Consider the following 20970-nt stretch of genomic DNA (forward strand, 5'->3'; position numbering starts at 1 on the left):
TGCAAGAAACATGAAGTTGCATACACTTTTTTATTTGCTCAAGGATTTTGTTAAAATCCAGGATATATTGTCACTCTAAAAAGTTTCTAAAGAGAAGAAAGTGAGCACCTGACTTCTGCCAACAAAGAGCTTGTCTGCATACCCCTCTCTCTCTCTCTCTCTCTCTCTCTCTCTGTGTGTGTGTGTGTGTGTGTAGTTCAGTCAAGTGAAAATTTATTGCAAAGAGGCAGGGAAGACTGAAAAATAGATAGCACTTACACATACAATACCGAATAATTTTCCTTTCCCTTGACCTTCCATATTTGGCTTGGCTCTGCCTCCCCATCACAATGTGGTGGTGGTACCTAGCTTTGTTTTCCTTTTTTCCCTTTCCCCTCTAATTTAATTTAAGACAATATACTGTATTGTATTCATGCAGTTTCCTGTCTCTTTCCCTTTTGGGGCATGCCAACAGCTGTGGAACAATCCAAATACAAAACGTATGTTTTTAGAAAGGCTAAACCGGCGATAATGGAAATACGATTAGAGAGACTACAACAGGGCAGTGAAATCACACTTGGGTTCCCATCCCCACTGTAGACATTACAGCAATTTATTTTTGGGAAGAGGCTTGAGGTTTATTTTCGCGTATGCATGCCCTTGCAAACTTACGTTCCGGAGAAATGTGAAATATGTCAGACCGCCCTACGCAGAGTCAGATTTGCTAACCGTGCGGTAGAGGAACAAGTATTCGGGACTGTTGGGTCTATAGGAGCAACGATGCTACCTGCTGCACCCCGGAGTTATTTGCGATATAGGCAGTGCTTTTTTTTGTAAAAGAAAAAGGTGCCGGAACTCACACGTTATACAACCCGCCTTTAAATCAACATTCGTGTCCAAGGTGATGGGTCCTCCAAATAATCCATAGTAACATAAAATGGCATGAATTGAAGACATGGGACATAAATCAAATTCCATAGCAAGAAACTGATTCTTCTGTCCAGTGCTTTTTTTTTTGTAAAAGAAAAAGGTGCCGGAACTCACACATGTCATACAACCTGCCTTGCCTACCCTACAAGGTTCCATCCAAAAAAGGTGCCGGAACTCCCTTCTGAGCGTTCAATGAGGAAAAAAAAAGCCCTGGATATGGGCATTTTATCGTTGATCGTGGGAATGTCCCAAACGTCTGTGATGTGCGTACGTAGGCAGGGTTTTGTTTTTTTTTCCTTTTCCGGAAAAAAAAGGAGCTTAAGCTTTGCAAACCCACAGGTGTTTCTGGAAGCTTCTGGCAACTGAGGCATGGAGGACGCTGGCACCGCATAGCTCGGTGGCAGAGTCGCCGTCCCGTTTCCTATCTGCTGGAGGACCCAAAAAAAAAAAATGGTTCGGAGGCCTCCAGGTGAGGGTCTGGACTAGAAGGCGGCTTTTTTTTATTTTTTACCGGGCAGGGGTCTCGCAGGGCCAGCGAGTTCCCATGTGCGGCTTTCAAGGGGAGGAGACCGGGGCGGGATTCAGTGGAAATTTCCACTCTCTGCAGTAGTATTTTTTTTGCGGACGCGGATCTAAAGAGGAGGGGAAAACAAAAGGGAGAAAAGGCGGGACAGGCGTGACTTTCGGGAAGAGGAGGCGGGCAGCCGCGCAGGCCTTTCGAAACGCGCGGCGCTGCACGGCCGCCTTTCCCAGCAAGGGGACGAGTTGGAAATAAAGGGTCTCCCGGCATAATTCGGGACCGGCGCGCCTGAGAAACCCCTTCCCCACCCCCCAATCCTGGGCGGGCGGAACGACGAGTGATGGAGAAAGAGGAAAAATAGCGCCGCCTGACGCAAGCAAAGGGGCGGGCCCGCCGGGTGCGCGTAGCACCGACCTCCTTTAAACAACCCACCCCCACCTCGCCGCCGCCTACTCCTCGTTGCAGCCGGGGACGAGGGAGGTGTCGGGTCTGCGCTCCGGGCTTGCGCCGCACTGCCCTTGTCCGGTGGGGGGCTGAGCTGCTCCTCTTTCCGCCAAAGATGCCCCGTTATGAGTTGGCTTTGATCCTGAAAGCCATGCAGAGGGTGAGTGGGGTGTGGACGGTTTGTGTGATGGTGTGCGTGTTGTGCGCGGTTAAAACAGCCGCTGCCCTTTTGGGTGCCCTTGCTTTCTTTTTCTCCGCCAGGTATCCATCTTCTTCTTCTTCCTCCCTCGGCGAGGCTCGTTTCTGACCGCTCTGCGCGCTTTTTTTAGGCCGCCCGGCTTCCGAGCCTGGCCGTAGCTCCTGCGCGCTGCGGGGTTTTCTTCCCAGCAGCCCTGAAAGGTCCGACCGTGCGTCCTTCCCTCTCTCTCTCCGCACCAACGTGTGGGGCTCGGAAAGGACGGGCTTCCTTTTTTATTATTTTTTTTTTATTATTTTTTTCCCCGCCATTGCGGGCTTTTCTTTCGGTATCGTTCGGCGAATCGCTTCGGGAGAATTTCGCTCAGCGCTTTTTCGCAGTGCGAACCATTCAGCTCCTCTTCTGCTTCTTAAGCCACTTCTCTCTCCCCCCGACCTACCCACCCGCCCCCGCCGGCCCCCGTCCCATCTTCCCAAAGCAGGGGTCTTCAAACTCGGCCCTTTTATGACTTGTGGACTTCAACTCCCAGAATTCCTCAGCCAGCACGCTGGCTGAGGAATTCTGGGAATTGAAGTCCACAAGTCATAAAAGGGCCGAGTTTGAAGACCTCTGTACCCAAAGGCTTGAAAGCGCACGTGTGTAGTCGAGTGGCTTTTAAAAAAAAAACCGCGATTAAAGGAGGCGCTCTTAAGTCGTTTAGGAAAAAAGTGGCAGGTTTAAATTACAGTGTTGTGTTTTTTTTCTCCCCCCCCCCCTTCACCGAGCTCTTCTTAGGTTTTTTTTTTTGCACGGGCCGCGCATATATTTTTATTTTATTTATTTATTTTAATTCTATTTATATCCCGCCCTTCTCCGAAGACTCAGGGCGGCTTACAAGCTTAGCAGTAGCCTTCATTCTATGTATATGCCTGCTTATTAGGGCTTTCACACACACCCTCCAAGCGGCATTATTACAAAGTCAGCTTAATTGCCCCCAACAATCTGGGTCCTCATTTTACCTACCTCGGAAGGATGGAAGGCTGAGTCAACCTTGAGCCTGGTGGGATGCGAACCTGCACTAATTGCAGGCAGCTGGTGTTACTTAAGGAGGCATTAGCCCACTGCTCCACCAAGCTGGCTCAGGAATTCAGGGAGTTGAAGTCCATGAGTCATAAAAGAGCCGAGGTTGCCTACCCCTGCTCTAGGAGCCTTTAGACTTAAACCAGGGTTCTTCAAACTTGGCCCTTTTATGACTTGTGGACTTCAACTCCCAGAATTCCTCAGCCAGCCTGGCTGAGGAATTCTGGGAGTTGAAGTCCACAAGTCATAAAAGGGCCAAGTTTGAAGAACCCTGACTTAAACCTTTGAAACTAGCCGGTTTTTTTCTAGAGACCTTGAAAAAGGTAGCATTGAAAAAAGAGTAGCTCGATTTCTTACCAGGAAGGGCAAATGGTGTTCAAAATACAGATGGCAAATAGAGACAAGCATCGGATGGGAGTCCAGAATACAAGTGCAGAGGACCTATTTTTCACGCTGCAGGTTTGAGATTCGTGCAGAAATAACCCAACAACACTAGAAAATCCTGGGCAAGTTTCCTGAAGCAGGTATTGGTGACCCAGTACTGATGAGTCTGACTCCATATTAAAACAGATTCTGATATTGGTAAATACTGAAGAGCATGAAATAGTTTTGAAAAAGGAAATAGAAAATGATACTCTATTTCAATGTATTTATTCAGGCAAACTAGTAATGAACACTAACTAGACATTTTCCCCCCCTCGTAAATACTCTACAGAAGGCTGGGCAGCTCACAGTATTTCCTTGCGCTATAACTCCACACGCAGCATTAAGTGCAAAAAGTCCCACTGAGGTTAGTGAGGTTAACTCACAAGTAGATGTGTATATGTTTACAGCCTAAAAATATTTTTGCTTATATGCGGTCTTTGCTTAGTAAAGCTTCATTATATACATAGGAGATGTTATGTATTCTACATGCTTCTGAACACACGTAGTCAAGTTTTATTTGAATTTGGCTTTTCTGATGTTTGGGACCTGGGTTTGTAGATTTTGTAGTATTGTCACACATTTTGTTTCTGATGGTTTACCTTAATTTAATGTTGAATTTTCATAGATTTTCTGGGGTGCTGCCATAAAATGCAAAATAAATTAGCTATGTTTCAGGGATGACAAACATTGGTTTTTCTGTGGATGTAGAAGTTGTTGATTGAATTTTGGACCATCTCAGATGTAAAGTACATTTTAAAAATATTTTAGAAAGCATAGATCCTGTTGAAATGGTACCAAACATTTGTGAAGCAGCATGTAGACATTTCTGAATTAAAGTTCGAAGTATTAGGATCTTGCAGCTGAAGTAGTTCACAATCTGCAAAAAAAAAAACAAAAAACAACCCTCTGCCATAATGTCAGATCACTGTCAGCTGATCTAAAGAAACAGATTACCTTAAAAGAAGCAGAATAATTTTTATCAATCATCTTTGAGTTCCACATTTAGATAGAAGTCTTCCAAATCATTACTATGTATATTTAAAAATATAAATAATTCAGTGTCGTCTTGTAATGAACAAACAACATACAGAAAGAATTGCTTTAATTTTGTCTGCATTTACATGTAGAAATCTCAGTCCCAAAGACACTATTGTACTGGCGTATTGCAAGTCAGATGAAACTGTGTTCTGGTGGATTGATTTTGGCAAGAACATACATTTTCTATGGATAAAAATACGGTACCTGAATCAATTCAGATAGAAATACAATAGAAGCAAGAGTGCAAGCTGTAAAATATTTACAGCTATTTTAATGGAAGAAATTAAAGAACAGCCACCCTTTGTCTTAATGACTAAAAGTTTAATGTATCCTATAACAAACATGGTATTTAAAAGTGGAATATTTAAGAAGGTATATAAAATAATTTAAATCTAGTTGCAATTTATTAAGATTGAGATGTATTTCTCGGTCCTATTTTAATGTCCTTCCAGAAATACATGTACTTTCTGTACTTGCCCAGAAGAGGGCAAAAGAGCTAAACTATTTTCTGGTTAGAGTACAGTTTTTTTCCATTCAGGGGAAAGTGGTTCACTGACTTACTTCACTTGTCTGTGAAGAAAAACTGCACGCTTAAAATTGGCTCTACAAGTAATGTGTGTTATTTCAAATTACTCAGGGAATTTCATATTATTTTACTATATAGCAAATACAATTTTCCTAAGTACGTGTTTGAAGCTATTGGTTTTCTCCTTTTGGTAGAAAGAATTTAGATATATAAATTATGTATTGGAAAATAGCCAAGGTTGTTAATAAGGAAGTTACAAAAAGATACTGCTTTACTCAGTATATAAAGGAATAGGACACAAATGATGAAAAGCATAATAATGCACTAAACCACGGGTAGGCAACCTCGGCTCTTTTATGACGCATGGACTTCAACTCCCAGAATTCCTGAGTCAGCATAGCTGACTCAGGAATTCTGGGAGTTGAAGTCCATGCGTCATAAAAGAGCCGAGGTTGTCTACCCCTGCACTAAACAGTTAAGTTGATCAACCATTACAAATTTTTACATCACTTATTCATTTGGCATTTTTCCCAGTTCTGTGTCTGGGAAATGTGAGTTTTCATTTATGAACTGGTTATTGTTTATGGCCAAAATTGAATTCTTCTTGAAAAATTGTTTCTTAGATTAGATATATTCATGGAGGCTAGAACATGGTCATATTTAGAGATGCCTACTACTTATTGGTTGCTTCTTTGAATTCTTCTGTTGGTTGATTGGCTTGAAAAATGGATACTGATTTTTAGGCATTGACAGTGTGCTTTAAAAACTGACTTTATGAAATGTAATTAATTAGTCATACATGCTTATGCAAGGTACCAGTTGCAGTATTCCTCTATTATGACCATAATTAAGCCCCAAATATCTGTTGCTAAGCAAGGCAGTTATTATGACCTTTCTGCCACAGTTGTTAAGTGAATGATGTGCAGTTATTAAGTGATTGATATCAAACAAATCTGGCATTCCCCATTGATTTTGCTTTTTGGAAGCTAGCTGAAGAGGTTACCAATGGTGATCACATGACGCCAGAACAATGCAACTGTCATAAATACATAAAAACTGTTGCCAAATGCTCACCTTTTGATCATGTGACCATGGGATTGCTGCAATGATCATACATGTGAAAGCCAAAAGTTACTTTTTTCAGTGCTGTTGTATCTCTGAACAGTCACTAAATGTTTGGTTGTTAAGTCAAGGACTGCCTGTGCCAGCAGAATGATGAGGTTATTATTATGTAATTGGCAAGTTTCATTGAAAGGCTGTTTCAAGAGTTCAGGGAAGCACACTGTAGATGAGTAGCATCAGGGTATATATGTAATTAGAGCAACAAATATAAAGACCAGGGAATGAATTGCAGTAAATTACAGTATTTTATTTTATTTTATTTTAATCCCATTTATATCCCGCCCTTCTCCGAAGACTCAGGGCGGCTTACAATTTAAGCACAAACCAATGTGCTTAGCAATAGCCTTCATTCTATGTATATACCTCTTCATGTATCTTTGATTGTTCAATTATATATTGTATGTATGTGGATTTAAAGATAAATCTTTTTCTTTTTTATTGGGATGTAATTGCTCTTTATACAGGCTGTGGACCAGGGGTGTCAAACTGCTGGCCCACGGGCCGGTTGCATCATGTGGAGGCTGCACCCACCCCAGCTCAGGCAATGCGAAAAAAGTCGTGATAAGTCGTGACATGTCACGTGACGCGACGAGTTTGACACCCGTGCTGTAGACCATTCACTAGACCAATGTCAGTTTATGTTAGAGCTAACTGCTTTTAGTTGACATTAAGGAGGAGTGGGTAACTGCTGGCAGGATCAAATAAGGTAAACCGTACATGGGGTGGGGTACTTCTGCATTAACAGTGATTAAACTATTGAGACTGCTACTTCTGTTTAGTTTAAAGTTCCCTGTTGACAGTAGGGCTATATGAATAGTTTCTTGGTACACATGAACTCTGGTTAAAAGATGCATGAAAGTAATCTGTAGCACTGATAATTGATAATTTTTGCTGAAAAAAATGATCTATGTACTTCAAAACAGGTCTTCTCTAGTGCAAATAGAAGTTCAATCATAATGAACCACTGTATCAGTGAACTCAACTTGAGGGAAACTTGATTTTATCACTTATGAAAGAATATAATGCTAAACAGAAATTATTCTACTACAGCAAAGCATTTCTGTTTTTAAGTAATCCCTCTTTTTAAACAGCTTTGACTTTTTATTCAAAATATCTTTTCTTTTGAAGTGGTAAGCTGAAAGTTGACCAATGTCCATAATTCTAACTTTAAAAATTGATACGTTTAGTAGGACGCATTGTGAAAAAAAGATCAGAAAGAATCTGGTAGCATCTTTTTCAACTAATACTTTTTAACTATCCTTTAACACACAATCAGAAAAGGTACTACTAATCACATGACCCCAGAATACTGCAACTGTCATAAATATGAGTCAGTTGCCAAGCATCTGAATTTTGATCATGTGGTCATGGGTATGCCGCAATGGTCATAAATGTGTTATGAATGTTATTGAACTGTTATAAGTCATTTTTTCAGTGCCATTGTAACTTTGAATGGTCACTAAATGAACTGTGTTGTAAGTCGAGGACTACCTGCAATGTGTTATTTGGCTATGTATTACCTCCCTTTGTATGTACTGAATTTGGATGTTAGAGGATTGGAATATTGTAGTTTACTTGCGAGATACACTGCCAGACATATAGTGGGTGGAATAATTAAATAATATCTTCCAGGTGTTCCATACTTTATACTTGGTTACCATGAATAATGCATTCCATTGGATTATCTTGTAAATTGTCTTTGATATTCATTAATTTGGAAGGACTACTGTCCCATTGTGTTGGCTTTTCTAATTTAGGTTGCTTAAGTAATAATAATTAAGATATCTGATTCAAGCCTTACCTAAACTCTTATTCATATTTTTTTCTCTATAGATATGTACAAAATGGTCCCTACAAACAAAACATCTAAACTGACCGGAGCGTGTTCCATGTAGATTAGTGTTTTGGGAGGATGGTGTAAGAAAATGTCAAGGACATTAGGGGCAAAGTGGTAGTAGCTAAGAGCAGATAAGGAAGGGAAGGCACCGGAAGATTCAGAAGAAGCGTTGGTGCTTGGATGTGCTATTCCTGAAGCCAGGGATTTTGGTTGTGGTAATGGCAGATGTTGAAAAGAAGATGCTGCAGGTGGTTTGGTGGCTGCAACAAATATCTACACAATTGTATTATTATTGGCATGAGATTTCATGTGATTTTTTTTTACTGGAAAGTTTATATTGTTGCCTTAAATTACCGTATGAACTAGTTCTGTGAAGAGGTAGAACCGGGAGTTTCATTTCCGTAGCGGAATATGTAACGGGTCACTGAATCCTTTGAATGGGTTTGTTAATATATAACTAACATCCAAATTTATATCGGTAGATATGTAACATCTACATTTATATCGGTAGATATGTAGATGGAAAATAATAACTGGTAGCGTTAAAATGATGAAATGTGTTTCTTGGAGCTCTTCATTTTAATCTTTTTCTCTTAATTCCTGCTTTTTTCTGGGTTATTTCATTTTTATTGATTTTGAAAAATAATCAGGTATTGTTTCATTATCTTGTATTATTACGCTGATGAATTCTGCTCATATCAGTTTGTTCCAGTCGACTTCATTCTAATGTCAGTTATTATGGATGCTCCAGCCAGCATTTCTTTTGAGTGTCCTTGTTGAGTGTCCTGAGTGAATAGAAACAGTACGTAAAATTCGTATTCGGCCACACCCAGATGTTGCTGTGGCTACTCATACAATCCCCCCCCCAAAGCAGCCACCCCTGGACCTTGAAATCACATATGCCTCTGCAGCCACCCCACACACATGCACACTTGGCAGCAGCCACTTACCCGCCTGCCTGTCAGCCTCTTTGTAAAACATCTGGTACTTGCAACTTCTTGCTGGCTTCTCCACTGACTTTGGTTGTTGGAAGCCAGGAGGAAATTGGAGGATGTCCTCGCTTAATGACAGCAACAGGGACTGCCAGGATTGCTGTCGCTAAGTGATGTAGTCACATAACATCATGATTTATGACCACATCGCTTGGTGATGGAAATTCCAATCCCATTTATTGTTACCTGAGAACTAGCTATATTTTGAATGCAGTGAAGCAAAAAATGTATCAGGTAAATAAGTTTATTTATTTAAATAAATACCCAGATCTTTCTCACAAGAGCTGTTGCTGAGCCAGTTACCACCTGACACTTGTACAGGTGAAACTCGAAAAATTAGAATACCATGCAAAAGTTCATTTATTTCAGTAATGCAACTTAAAAGGGGAAACTAATATATGAGATAGACTCATTACATGCAAAGCAAGGTAGTTCAAGCTGTGATTTGTCATAATTGTGATGATTATGGCTTACAGCTCATGAAAACCCCAAATTCACAATCTCAGAAAATTAGAATATTGTGAAAAGGTTCAATATTCTAGGCTCAAAGTGTCCCACTCTAATTGGCTAATTAAGCCGTAACACCTGCAAAGGGTTCCTGAGCCTTTAAATGGTCTCTCAGTCTGGTTCAGTAGGAATCACAATCATGGGGAAGACTGCTGACCTGATAGTTGTGCAGAAAACCATCATAGACACCTTCCATAAGGAGGGAAAGCCTCAAAAGGTAATTGCAAAAGAAGTTGGATGTTCCCAAAGTGCTGTATCAAAGCACATTAATAGAAAGTTATGTGGAAGGGAAAAGTGTGGAAGTAAAAGGTGCACAAGCAGCAGGGATGACCGCAGCCTTGGAGAGGATGGTCAGGAAAAGGCCATTCAAAAGTGTTGGGGACTTTCACAAGGAGTGGACTGAGGCTGGAGTCAGTGCATCAAGAGCCACTACACACAGATGGATCCTGGACATGGGCTTCAAATGTCGTATTCCTCTTGTCAAGCTGCTCCTGAACAACAAACAACATCAGAAGCGTCTTACCTGGGCTAAAGAAAAACAGACCTGGTCTGTTGTTCAGTGGTCCAAAGTCCTCTTTTCTGATGAGAGCAACTTTTGCATCTCATTTGGAAACCAAGGACCCAGAGTCTGGAGGAAGAATGGAGAGGCACACACTGCAAGATGCTTGAAGTCCAGTGTGAAGTTTCCACAGTCTGTGTTGATTTGGGGAGCCATGTCATCTGCTGGTGTTGGTCCACTGTGCTTCATTAAGTCCAGGGTCAACGCAGCCATCTACCAGGAGATTTTGGAGCACTTCATGCTTCCTTCCGCAGATGAGCTTTATGGGGATGCTGACTTCATTTTCCAGCAGGACTTGGCACCTGCCCACACTGCCAAAAGCACCAAAACCTGGTTCAATGACCGTGGGATTACTGTGCTTGATTGGCCAGCAAACTTGCCTGACCTGAACCCCATAGAGAATCAATGGGGCATTGCCTAGAGAAAGATGAGAGACATGAGACCGAACAATGCAGAAGAGCTGAAGGCTGCTATTGAAGCATCCTGGTCTTCCATAACACCTCAGCAGTGCCACAGGCTGATAGCTTCCATGCCAGGCCGCATTGAGGCAGTAATTGTTGCAAAAGGGGCCCAAACCAAGTACTGAGTACATATGCATGCTTATACTTTTCAGAGGTCGGATATTGTTCTATCTACACTCCTTGTTTTATTGATTGTATGTAATATTCTAATTTTCTGAGATTGTGGATTTGGGGTTTTCATGAGCTGTAAGCCATAATCATCACAATTATGACAAATCACGGCTTGAACTATCTTGCTTTGCATGTAATGAGTCTATCTAATATATTAGTTTCCCCTTTTAAGTTGCATTACTGAAATAAATGAACTTTTGCACGATATTCTAATTTTTCAAGTTTCACCTGTATATCTGATTTCTTATTTTAGGTCAGAACTGTACATTTCTTGCTATTAAAGTTGGGGATTTTCTTGGGAAATGTCCAGTATTCAATTCTTAGCAACATATTTTTGAACTTTGAGCCTGTTTTCTAAAAGGTTAGCAATCCCCCCTTCCAGGTTTCTGCCATCTGCAAATTTACTGAGCAGTTTTTCTGTCCACTGGTTTAAGTCACTTAGAAAAACGTTGAAGAGCACTTAGTCGCAGGACGGAATCTTAAGCTACCCTATTGCATACATTTATCCATGTAGATATAGATTGATTAAAGACATGCTGGGTATTGTTGTTTAACCAACTGTAAATTCATCTGCTAGTAAAACCATACTGTACCATTTTATGAAGAAGGTGGTGATTTTATTAAATTTATTAAATTTAAATTATTAAATTTATTGAATTCTACTTATATTACCTCCAGAGCATTCCTTTAGTCTACTAATCTAGTCATTGTAGGTGAGGATCTGTGTTACTTTGTGTTGGCAAAAAAGCAGGGGTGTGGTAATACCTTTTCTCATTAACAATTTCTAGTGAAAGGCATAAGCTTTTATGAATAACAACTTAGTTCATCCGGTCCTACCACGATCCTTCTAATCTAACCAATTAGTTTAAAAAAAGGCATAAAATCTGGCACAAGTTGTGTTTGACAAACTCATGCTAGTTTCAATTAATTACCCTGTTACTTTCTAATCCATGGCTTGCAAACCCACTGCTTTGTGATCTTTCTAAGATTTTCTTAGGTACTGAAGTCAAGGTGATTAGTCCATAGTTTTTTGACTTTCTGAAAGATTAAAGGTAAAGGTTCCCCTGCACATGCGTGCTAGTCGTTTCTGACTCTAGGGGCCGGTGCTCATCTCCGTTTCAAAGCCGAAGGGCCAGCGCTTGTCCGAGGACGTCTCCGTGGTCATGTGGCCGGCATGACTAGATGCCAAAGGCTCACGGAACGCTGTTGCCTTCCCACCGTAGTGGTCCCTATTTTTCTACTTGCATTTTTATGTGCTTTCAAACTGCTAGGTTGGCAGAAGCTGGGACAAATAAGAGGCGCTCACTCTGCTACGCAGCACTCGGGATTCGACCCACCAAACTGCCAACCTTCTGATCGACAAGCTCAGCGTCCTAGCTCTTTTCCATTTGGCTGTTCCTCTGGTGCTTTCCCTACCCTGAAGTTCTCAAAGATTGCAGTGAACGGTTCTGAGATTATTTTATCTAGTTCCTTAACAGCCTGGGATGTAGTCCATCTGACTCAGTGACTTGAATTCATTCAAACTAGGGTTTTTCTCACCACTTATTTGTCTGTTTTGACCTTCACTTCTCTTCTCCCCCCCTCCCCCGTGGCACACCTGATAGTTGACCTCTTTTTCCTTTTTTTTCGTATTTCCTTTTTTTATTAGTTTTCCAATATTACAATATTATCTTTAAAAAGCAGCATGGTGTCCGGGTTACAATAGTTCCATTTCAGACAAAATACATATTATTACAAATCTCCAAATTGTTGTAACCAATATTTCCTCTTTTTTCCTTTAATACATACTATCTCTTATTTAAATTAACATACTTCTCATTGCTATCCATCAGTCATTTAATAGTTTTCTTATATTTATCAATAAGGTAAAGGTTCCCCCGCACATGCGTGCTAGTAGTTTCCAATTCTAGGGGCCGGAGCTCATCTCCGTTTCAAAGCCGAAGAGCCAGTGCTTGTCCGAGGACGTCTCTGTGGTCATGTGGCCGGCATGACTAGACACCAAAGGCGCCCGGAACGCTGTTACCTTCCCACCGTAGGGTCCCTATTTTTCTACTTGCATTTTTATGTGCTTTTGAACTGCTAGGTTGGCAGAAGCTGGGACAAGTAACAGGCGCTCACTCTGTTACGTGGCACTCGGGATTCGACCCGCCAAACTGCCGACCTTCAGATCAACAAGCTCAGCGTCCTAATGCACTGAGCCACCGCGTCCCTATATATTTATAAATACTTTAGCATATTTTATATTTTAACATTTCATCTTTAAAACATCAAACACCTTATTTTCTAGCTTTAATTTTACATTGATATTAAAATTAAATGTTTAAAATTTCTTATTTTCATATTGCTAAATAACCTCCTTTACACAATTTTCTCCAATACCTAATAATGTAATACACTTCTTATTTATCTCATTTCCATATCAATATTAGTAATACAATATTAGAATAGTAGTCATTAGAATACCAATTGCAAGGAGGAGAAAGAGGGGGAGGACAATATAATATTCTTGTTTCTCATACATAGTTTCCACATATTAAAAATTAACCAAAATTTCTTCCGTTTCAATATTTAATAATCCTGTCGTCACTACATCCATGTATATTAGTTACATTCTATCATTTTTAACATATATACATCTTAATCCATATCATTTAAAGAACTCAATATTTTTAATTAGTATTTTTGTCTACTCATCAAAACAATCTCTCGTAATCCAAATACAATCCTGTCTATTTTGATATTATCTATTTCAGGCCTCTTAAAAATGTCCATATTTCTTCAGTCTTATTCTTGCTTTCTTCCTTTGCCATGTCATTTTTCTCTTCTTTGCCTCAAGGTCATCAAAGCTTTCTTGTGCTGTTATATCATATTGCAGTGGCCCTCCAGTCTGCACTTTTGAGGAGTCTGTTAAGAGCTCCAAATCTTCTCATTATTTTCACCTCTTGATATAATTGTCCTGGTCTGAATAAATTTTCTTTCACCTGTTTTCCATAATAATCTTCAACAGTCTGTATTTGTTGAATATTTAAATCTTCTGCCAATCTATTTGATTGTTCAATTTCTTCTGCTAAGTTCTGTCCCCATAAAATATTAGTTGTAGTTACAGTTTGAGTTTGTTTCCTCGAGATGCTTTCTAATTCTTTTCTAAAAGCTCTTATTTCATCACCAGCTGTAGAAAGGAACTGATAAGTTTGGTAAGATATTTCCCACATAGCATGGATTTGTTTTTGAAACTCTTCCATAGTGAAGTTTCACATCTGGTGTTCAAGGTTAATCTTATCTTGTTTTTCTTGAACATTTTCTTGATTTTTTTTAAAGAGAAAGTAAGATTGCAATTTCAGGTTTAGCCACTGGGTGTCCCCCAAGTACTGTGAAAATTCTTTTAGTCCGTTTCTTTTTTCAAAATTTTTTTTAAAAAACCCCTGGGCTTGCTCGCCACTTATTTGAAGGGAGGGTTGAATTCCCCCCTCCCTCTCCACGGGGGGGGGGAAGGTACTTAGCTTATTTAGGTGAAAAGAAGAAGATTAAGGTATAAGAGAGGAATCTTACCCCGTCTCTTCCATGCTGCTTTAATGTTGCCTGATGGTAAGTTTGACTTCGGCTGTCTGCAGCCTAGTAACTGGCCGTATTACTATGGCCAGTCTTTCGTCTGCCAGTACAAAGGGAATGCAGGCACTAACGGGGGTTGCGGCTCCCCCGCGTTTCTGCAAAAGCCCCTTCTGTCTGGTTGCCCCTCCAAGGCAGCTCTTCGGCCCTTTTAGGACTCCCCAGCGATGCGAAACTGGACATGGATGACAGGAGCTGTCCTCCAGACATCCATGTCGGCTGACATTGGCAAACCGGAAGTCTGACCTCTTTTTCCTTTTGTGTAACTACAGGTACAAAGTAGGAATTAAGCAGTTCAGCCTTCTCCCCGCTGCCATCTTCTCCAACCAATGGAATCACTGTTTCCTTAATCTTCTTCATACTTTATCCAAATAAACCATTTTGGTTATTTTTGCTTTCCATGCAAGCCTCCACTCACTGAGACCCTTAGTCTTTCTAACCTCATCCTTAAAAGAGTTTTGGATTAATATTCTGCTTTTATTACATGACTCCTTTTTCATTTTTTGTTTCTCAGTTTATCAAAGAGTTCTTGCAACCATCCCAATAATATCACCTGTCTCCAGTTTTTCTTTCTAGTATTGTTTTAATTTGGTTCCCGATTAATCTTATTTTCCAGAATTTCCTAACTCTGCTAAATTATTTTCCCTTTCGCATTTCCATCCATGAAATCCTTCCCACATTTTTTCTTAGTCAGCTCTCTTGAAATGTCTTGAAACACTAACCTGATTACCTTTAGTTCTCCCTGCCTTCAGTGTGGTGAATTCTAGGATGACTTGATCATTATTTCCCAAGATTTCTACAGCTTCCACTTCCTCAATCATTTCTTTATGGAGGAAAAGTACAGTTTCAGCAAAATAACTCCTGAACTCAGTCACATTCCTAGAAATCCTCTATCTTGCCAGAGTTTAGCCTTAGCCCACTAGAGGTCACCTGCAGTACTGCATTTAGACATTATTACACTTTTTTTAAAAAAATCGACATTGTGCTATAGAACATGAATATATGAAGCATTTTTGTCTTCAAGCTTTTGAAGAAATTATATGAAAAATATGCACAGCTACCTTAGGACAAGGGAACTGGGTATAGTGGAGATCATTTTGGAGAAGCAAATGAATAGTAAAGGGAACATACTGTTATAATTTCCCAATGATGACAGCTTTTGCAATTAAGTTTATAACATTATTGATACAGTATTGCACAGAAACATGAAGTTAGGTAAGTCATGTTTGGAGATAATTGTGATTCTGAAAGAATTGAAGAATGCAATATATAAATCTAGAATAGAGTCCTTCTGAGGTGCTGATTTACCATCATTTTGAACATCAAAACATTCTACGTAGTTAAGTTACTGCTTAGTTCTGCAAATTTGGTAGCTTATTTAGTGAAAGCATGCACTTTCTTTAATTTACTAATATATCTTGTTTACAGTCTTTGAAAGTTATCTGTTAAATTGTGTAAAATTCAACATTGCATTGCAAAGTGAGGAAAAGCTATGTTCAACCTACTTGTTATAACAGAATTCAAGTTTTTCTGGTGCATAGTAAAGCCGTCTCTAATTCAATCTTTATCTTTTGTTTTTGCTGCCTTGCAGGGTTGGTACAGTAGGCCTCACTAGACTTAGCTGCAACTAAGAATTTCTCCTACATCAACAAAGTTAATGATGATGCTCTTGTGGATTGGAGAATAAAAGTGCACACTTAAGTATTTAAGAAGCGGAAAAAAACACATTTTATCTTCTCAGATTTATACTGCATCCACTGCTATCAAGACAGCAAACCAAAGGACAGATTTTGATCCACAGTGTTTGTAAAACTAAACTGATTTATCTTACTAAGGCTCGGGGTTTGTGACCTGGACATCAGCTTTTGGAAGTTACTTGTTTTTACAAAAATGAGGGCGGCTTTGCAACCAGCAGACATTGCCATTGTGGCGCTCTATTTTGTGCTTGTTTTGTGCATAGGCTTTTTTGCCATGTGGAAGTACAATCGAAGCACTGTAAGTGGGTACTTCCTTGCAGGGCGATCTATGACATGGTTTGCAATTGGTGCTTCTCTGTTTGTAAGCAACATCGGAAGCGAACACTTCATTGGGCTTGCAGGATCTGGAGCAGCAAGTGGATTTGCCGTGGGGGCATGGGAATTCAATGCCTTAATGCTTTTGCAACTCCTGGGATGGATCTTTGTTCCCGTCTACATACAATCTGGAATATACACCATGCCTGGGTACTTATCCAAACGCTTTGGAGGGCACAGGATTCAAGTATATTTTGCTATTTTGTCTCTAATTCTCTATATCTTCACCAAACTCTCAGTAGATTTGTATTCAGGAGCATTGTTCATTCAAGAGTCAATGGGCTGGAATATTTATTTATCAGTTACACTTTTGATTGGAATGACTGCCGTGCTGACAGTGACTGGAGGTCTTGTAGCAGTTATCTACACAGACACAGTTCAAGCTTTGCTTATGATTATTGGTGCCTTCACACTTATGGTCATAAGTATTACAGAAGTGGGTGGGTTTGAAGAGGTTAAACGAAGATACATGTTGGCAAAGCCAAATATTACATCGATTTTATTGATGTATAATCTTTCCAATACTAACTATTGCCACGTTGACCCAAAACCTGATGCACTGAAAATGTTACGTGAACCAACGGATGAAGATATTCCTTGGCCTGGTTTCATTTTGGGACAGACTCCAGCTTCTGTGTGGTACTGGTGTGCAGACCAAGTAATTGTCCAGAGAGTGTTAGCAGCAAAAAATATTGCTCATGCCAAAGGATCCACTCTGATGGCAGGTTTTTTAAAACTCTTGCCTATGTTCCTTATAGTAGTTCCGGGAATGATATCACGGATTTTGTTTGTAGATGATATTGCATGCATCAGTCCAGAGCATTGTATGAAAGTGTGTGGAAGCAGAGCTGGATGCTCTAACATTGCCTATCCTCGTTTGGTAATGAATCTTGTTCCTGTTGGTCTGCGGGGCCTTATGATGGCTGTAATGATTGCTGCACTAATGAGTGATTTGGATTCTATATTTAACAGTGCCAGTACCATCTTTACACTTGATATATATAAGCTCCTCATAAGGAAGAACGCATCGTCCAGAGAACTGATGATTGTTGGAAGAGTTTTTGTTGCTTTCATGGTTGTAATAAGCATTGCTTGGGTCCCAATAATAGTGGAAATGCAAGGAGGTCAAATGTATCTATATATACAAGAGGTAGCGGACTATTTGACTCCTCCAGTGGCCGCTATATTTCTTTTAGGTGTATTCTGGAAGCGTTGTAATGAACAAGGGGCTTTCTTTGGTGGGATGGTTGGATTTGCTTTAGGAGCTGTACGACTGATTCTGGCATTTGTCTATCGTGTCCCTGAATGTAACCAGCCAGACACTAGACCATACTTCATCAAGAATATCCATTACATGTATGTTGCTACTGGGCTGTTTTGGATTACTGGAACTGTGACTATAATAGTCAGCTTTTTGACCCCACCACCTTCAATGGAACAAATTCGTGCAACTACATTTTGGTCTAGAAAAAACAGAACTGTGAAAGAAAAGGCAGTTTCTGTGAAAGGCAGCCCATATCAAGCACAAGAGAAGAATGTGTTAAAGTACGGTGTAATGGTATCTTCAAATGGGAAAGCTGAAGAAAACGTTAAAAATGACCAGCCTGAAAATGTCAATCTAATTACTTCCAGAGATGACAGCAATCCAGTGATTTCTTTTAACTCTGAAGCTGAGACACCAGTTGATTGTTACTCTAATGGTCAGGCAGCTCTTATGGGTAACAAGAAGGCTGAAGAGCAGACGGAGAGTAGTGACAAAGACTGGAAATTTATAGATTGGTTCTGCGGCTTTAAAAGCAAAAATGTGGACAGTAGAGTCATCCAAGATAAGAGCGAAGAAGAGACTATTTGTCTACAAATGCTGGAAGAGACTCCAAAAGTTAAATTATTACTTAATTGTGGATTATTTTGCGTGTGTTTTCTTGGAATATTCATGTTTGTTTATTTTTCTTTGTGAACGGTTTTTTAAGCGTGCGGCCTGACATTCACAAGACAGACAACAGGTCCTTGGAAAACTATATAATTATGTGTGTTATGTGTCTCATATCTCATGCTTCCTTTGCATTATTGTTCTCAACCAGCTGGAAAATCATTGCAAATCCTGTAGAGTTGGGTTCTTATTTCAGTGCAGAGTGGGAAATTTATTCAGTACCAACAGTTGAATTTCAATATATCAAAAGTAGGAAATTACTGTATTAAAATAAAATAATCACAATCATTTGCAAATAGTCAAGGTGAAAATAGTGTTAATGTTGGTACTAACATATTGGTAAATTACACACGTACAGTTATGAATCATCTTAATAACAGTTTCAGATTATTTTCTTTTTTCTTTTATTTATTTATTTTTTAAAAAATTCCATTATATCCCGCCCTTCTCCGAAGACTCAGGGCGGCTTACAAGCTTTTACCCAGTACTTAAAACATTGTTTTTGACTATGGTCCCAACAAATAGGATTCAGACTGAATTGCACAACTCTTGATAATTCATGTCACCTAAAATTATTATGCACCGCTGAGTACAATACTTCCCTTTCTCCATTCACCAAATGGAAGTAAGTATTTATCAATACTTGGCAGTAAGTTTGAAAAAAATATTTCAAATTAAGTAGAAAGAACGGTCCAGTTCAGATCTCCCTAACTGATACTCTGCATATTGATTTAAGCCTCGATTACAAATTAAGCTATTTGGTGTTATAGTTCAAATTATTTGGAGACAAAAAGGCAGTCTTAATGGCGGTAAGACAAAAAAAAAAACCCCTCAGGTATTTTCTTCTAAAAATACTTCTTGGGCATTTTTGAATGTTTTCATAAACTTCTATTTGTACATTAAAATAGTAAGATTACACTGATTCCTCCAATCTCATGCAGATTGAAAAGGAAAAAAAAAACCCAAACCTCTAGCATCCTCTTTGTGAAGCCACCCTTTGCGAAATCTTTTTCACAGTGTGAAAAAAGCCACTGTAAAATAAGCAATTTTGCACAAAAGCAGACTTTTTAAAAGCTCCCCCTTTTCCAGGTTTGGACTTCAGTGTGCACCCCCCATTTTTCCAGCAACTTAGATGGGGGCTTATGTTCTTCCTCTTCTCAGCCACCATCAGCGTTCCCTGCAGTGTTCCAACCCACTCCCAATGCATGAGTCCAACAAGCCCTGGTTTGTTTTTTTATGTGCACAGATTGAGATAATGCAAATGATCATGTTTCAACTTGGGCTCAAATAACGGAAAGCCAGCTGTTCCATGCATGGAAGAATCTCCTGTTCTGGGGCTGTAGTTGTAGCAAAGGCAGAAGAGTGAATCTTACCTGCTCCCTATCCTGTGCCAATGTTTAATGCCCAGTTTGAAATGGCTGCGTGAGGAGTAATAGATGCACACTCCATTTCAGCACTGGCGTTCGTGGCGTCTATAGCATGACTGAGATGGCAGGGCCAGTGGAAGCAGGAACTGGCAGATACAAACGAATTTATCGTTTCATCATTCATAACTGGCTAGAGGGAATTTGTCCTTTGTTTAGAATTTGAGCTCAGCTCTGCAGTCCTGGAACAATGCATTCTTACATTTCAAAGTGGTAAAATTGTGGCCCATCAGATGCTTTGTACTTGTCTTGCTCCCTGGCTTTTGGTCATGCTATCTACAGCTGATGGAAATTCGGATGTTCCCCCATTGGAGGACCATGGGTTATGACTTTAATCAGGACTGCAGAACTGAAGTATTCAATGCAGAAACACATTTATTTTCTTTTTTTATATGTCCGTATCTTAGAACACTGAGCTTAAATGGACTCCAGAAGATGGTAGAGGACAGGAAGGCCTGGAGGAATGTTGTCCATAGGGTCGCGATGGGTCGGACACGACTTCGCAGCTAACAACAACAACATCTTAGAACAGATTAAGATTGCAATAACTATTAAAACAGCATATGATAAGAGAACCAAAAATTGGCTTAACTCATTGGTAACAGCATATTGAGTCATTTTGCTTTAGAATTTTTCCCACGAGAGCGGTGAAAAAAATGTCATTTGTTACTGAATAGTAACTGACACTTCTTATGGCTGAATGATGGAATTAATATGAAAAATCTGGAAACATTAAATTGTGGCTTCAATCTCGATTATGTGATGTAATTTTAAAAGCGGTATATTTTGTAAATACTGTAGCAAGATGGTGTTTTTGTTGACTTCTACATGAACTGAGCTTCCTTGCCTACAGGACCAAAAAGCCTTTCCAAGGCATGTGTAATAAATACTTCATTGATGCTAAAAAAAAAAGTGCTTTAGAACAGGTAGTGAGATATTCTGGTGCCTCACTAATTCAAATGCATATTTTCCTGGGTGACAGCTGCTTTAGAAGCCCAGAAGAAGGTACCGCTTCTTTAAAAAGAGGTACTGACCTATGTGGCATATGTGCTCATGCTCTTTCCAAAGTTCCTTTTTGGCCTCGGATCTGAAGTAGTGAACAACTTGGCCTTCTGGGACTAGAGACACCAGATGATGCTAGTGATGAAATGTGGATTACTACTGAGTAAGG

The 20970-nt window shown here is 39.8% G+C and overlaps 2 protein-coding genes across 2 annotated transcripts in view; both read left to right on the top strand.

Annotated features, from left to right (window-relative positions):
* The first annotated feature begins 1816 nt into the window (after positions 1-1816).
* MRPS6 (mitochondrial ribosomal protein S6) overlaps positions 1817-20970 on the top strand; it is a 41726-nt gene continuing 22572 nt past the window's right edge. The window contains exon 1 of the mRNA XM_083362872.1: positions 1817-2033. Within this exon, the coding sequence (XP_083218998.1) occupies positions 1989-2033 (45 nt within the window). The 5' untranslated portion in view covers positions 1817-1988. The remainder of the gene's footprint in view (positions 2034-20970) is intronic.
* Positions 1896-20169, top strand: SLC5A3 (solute carrier family 5 member 3). Its single transcript, XM_083362871.1, has 2 exons — positions 1896-2033; positions 15965-20169. Exon 2 carries the CDS (start codon positions 16264-16266, stop codon positions 18400-18402), a length of 2139 nt encoding a protein of 712 aa, XP_083218997.1. The 5' UTR covers positions 1896-2033; positions 15965-16263; the 3' UTR covers positions 18403-20169.

This window comes from Vipera ursinii (genome assembly GCF_947247035.1).
Source record: "Vipera ursinii genome assembly, chromosome: 4".
In the NCBI taxonomy this organism is placed as follows: Eukaryota; Metazoa; Chordata; class Lepidosauria; order Squamata; family Viperidae; genus Vipera; species Vipera ursinii.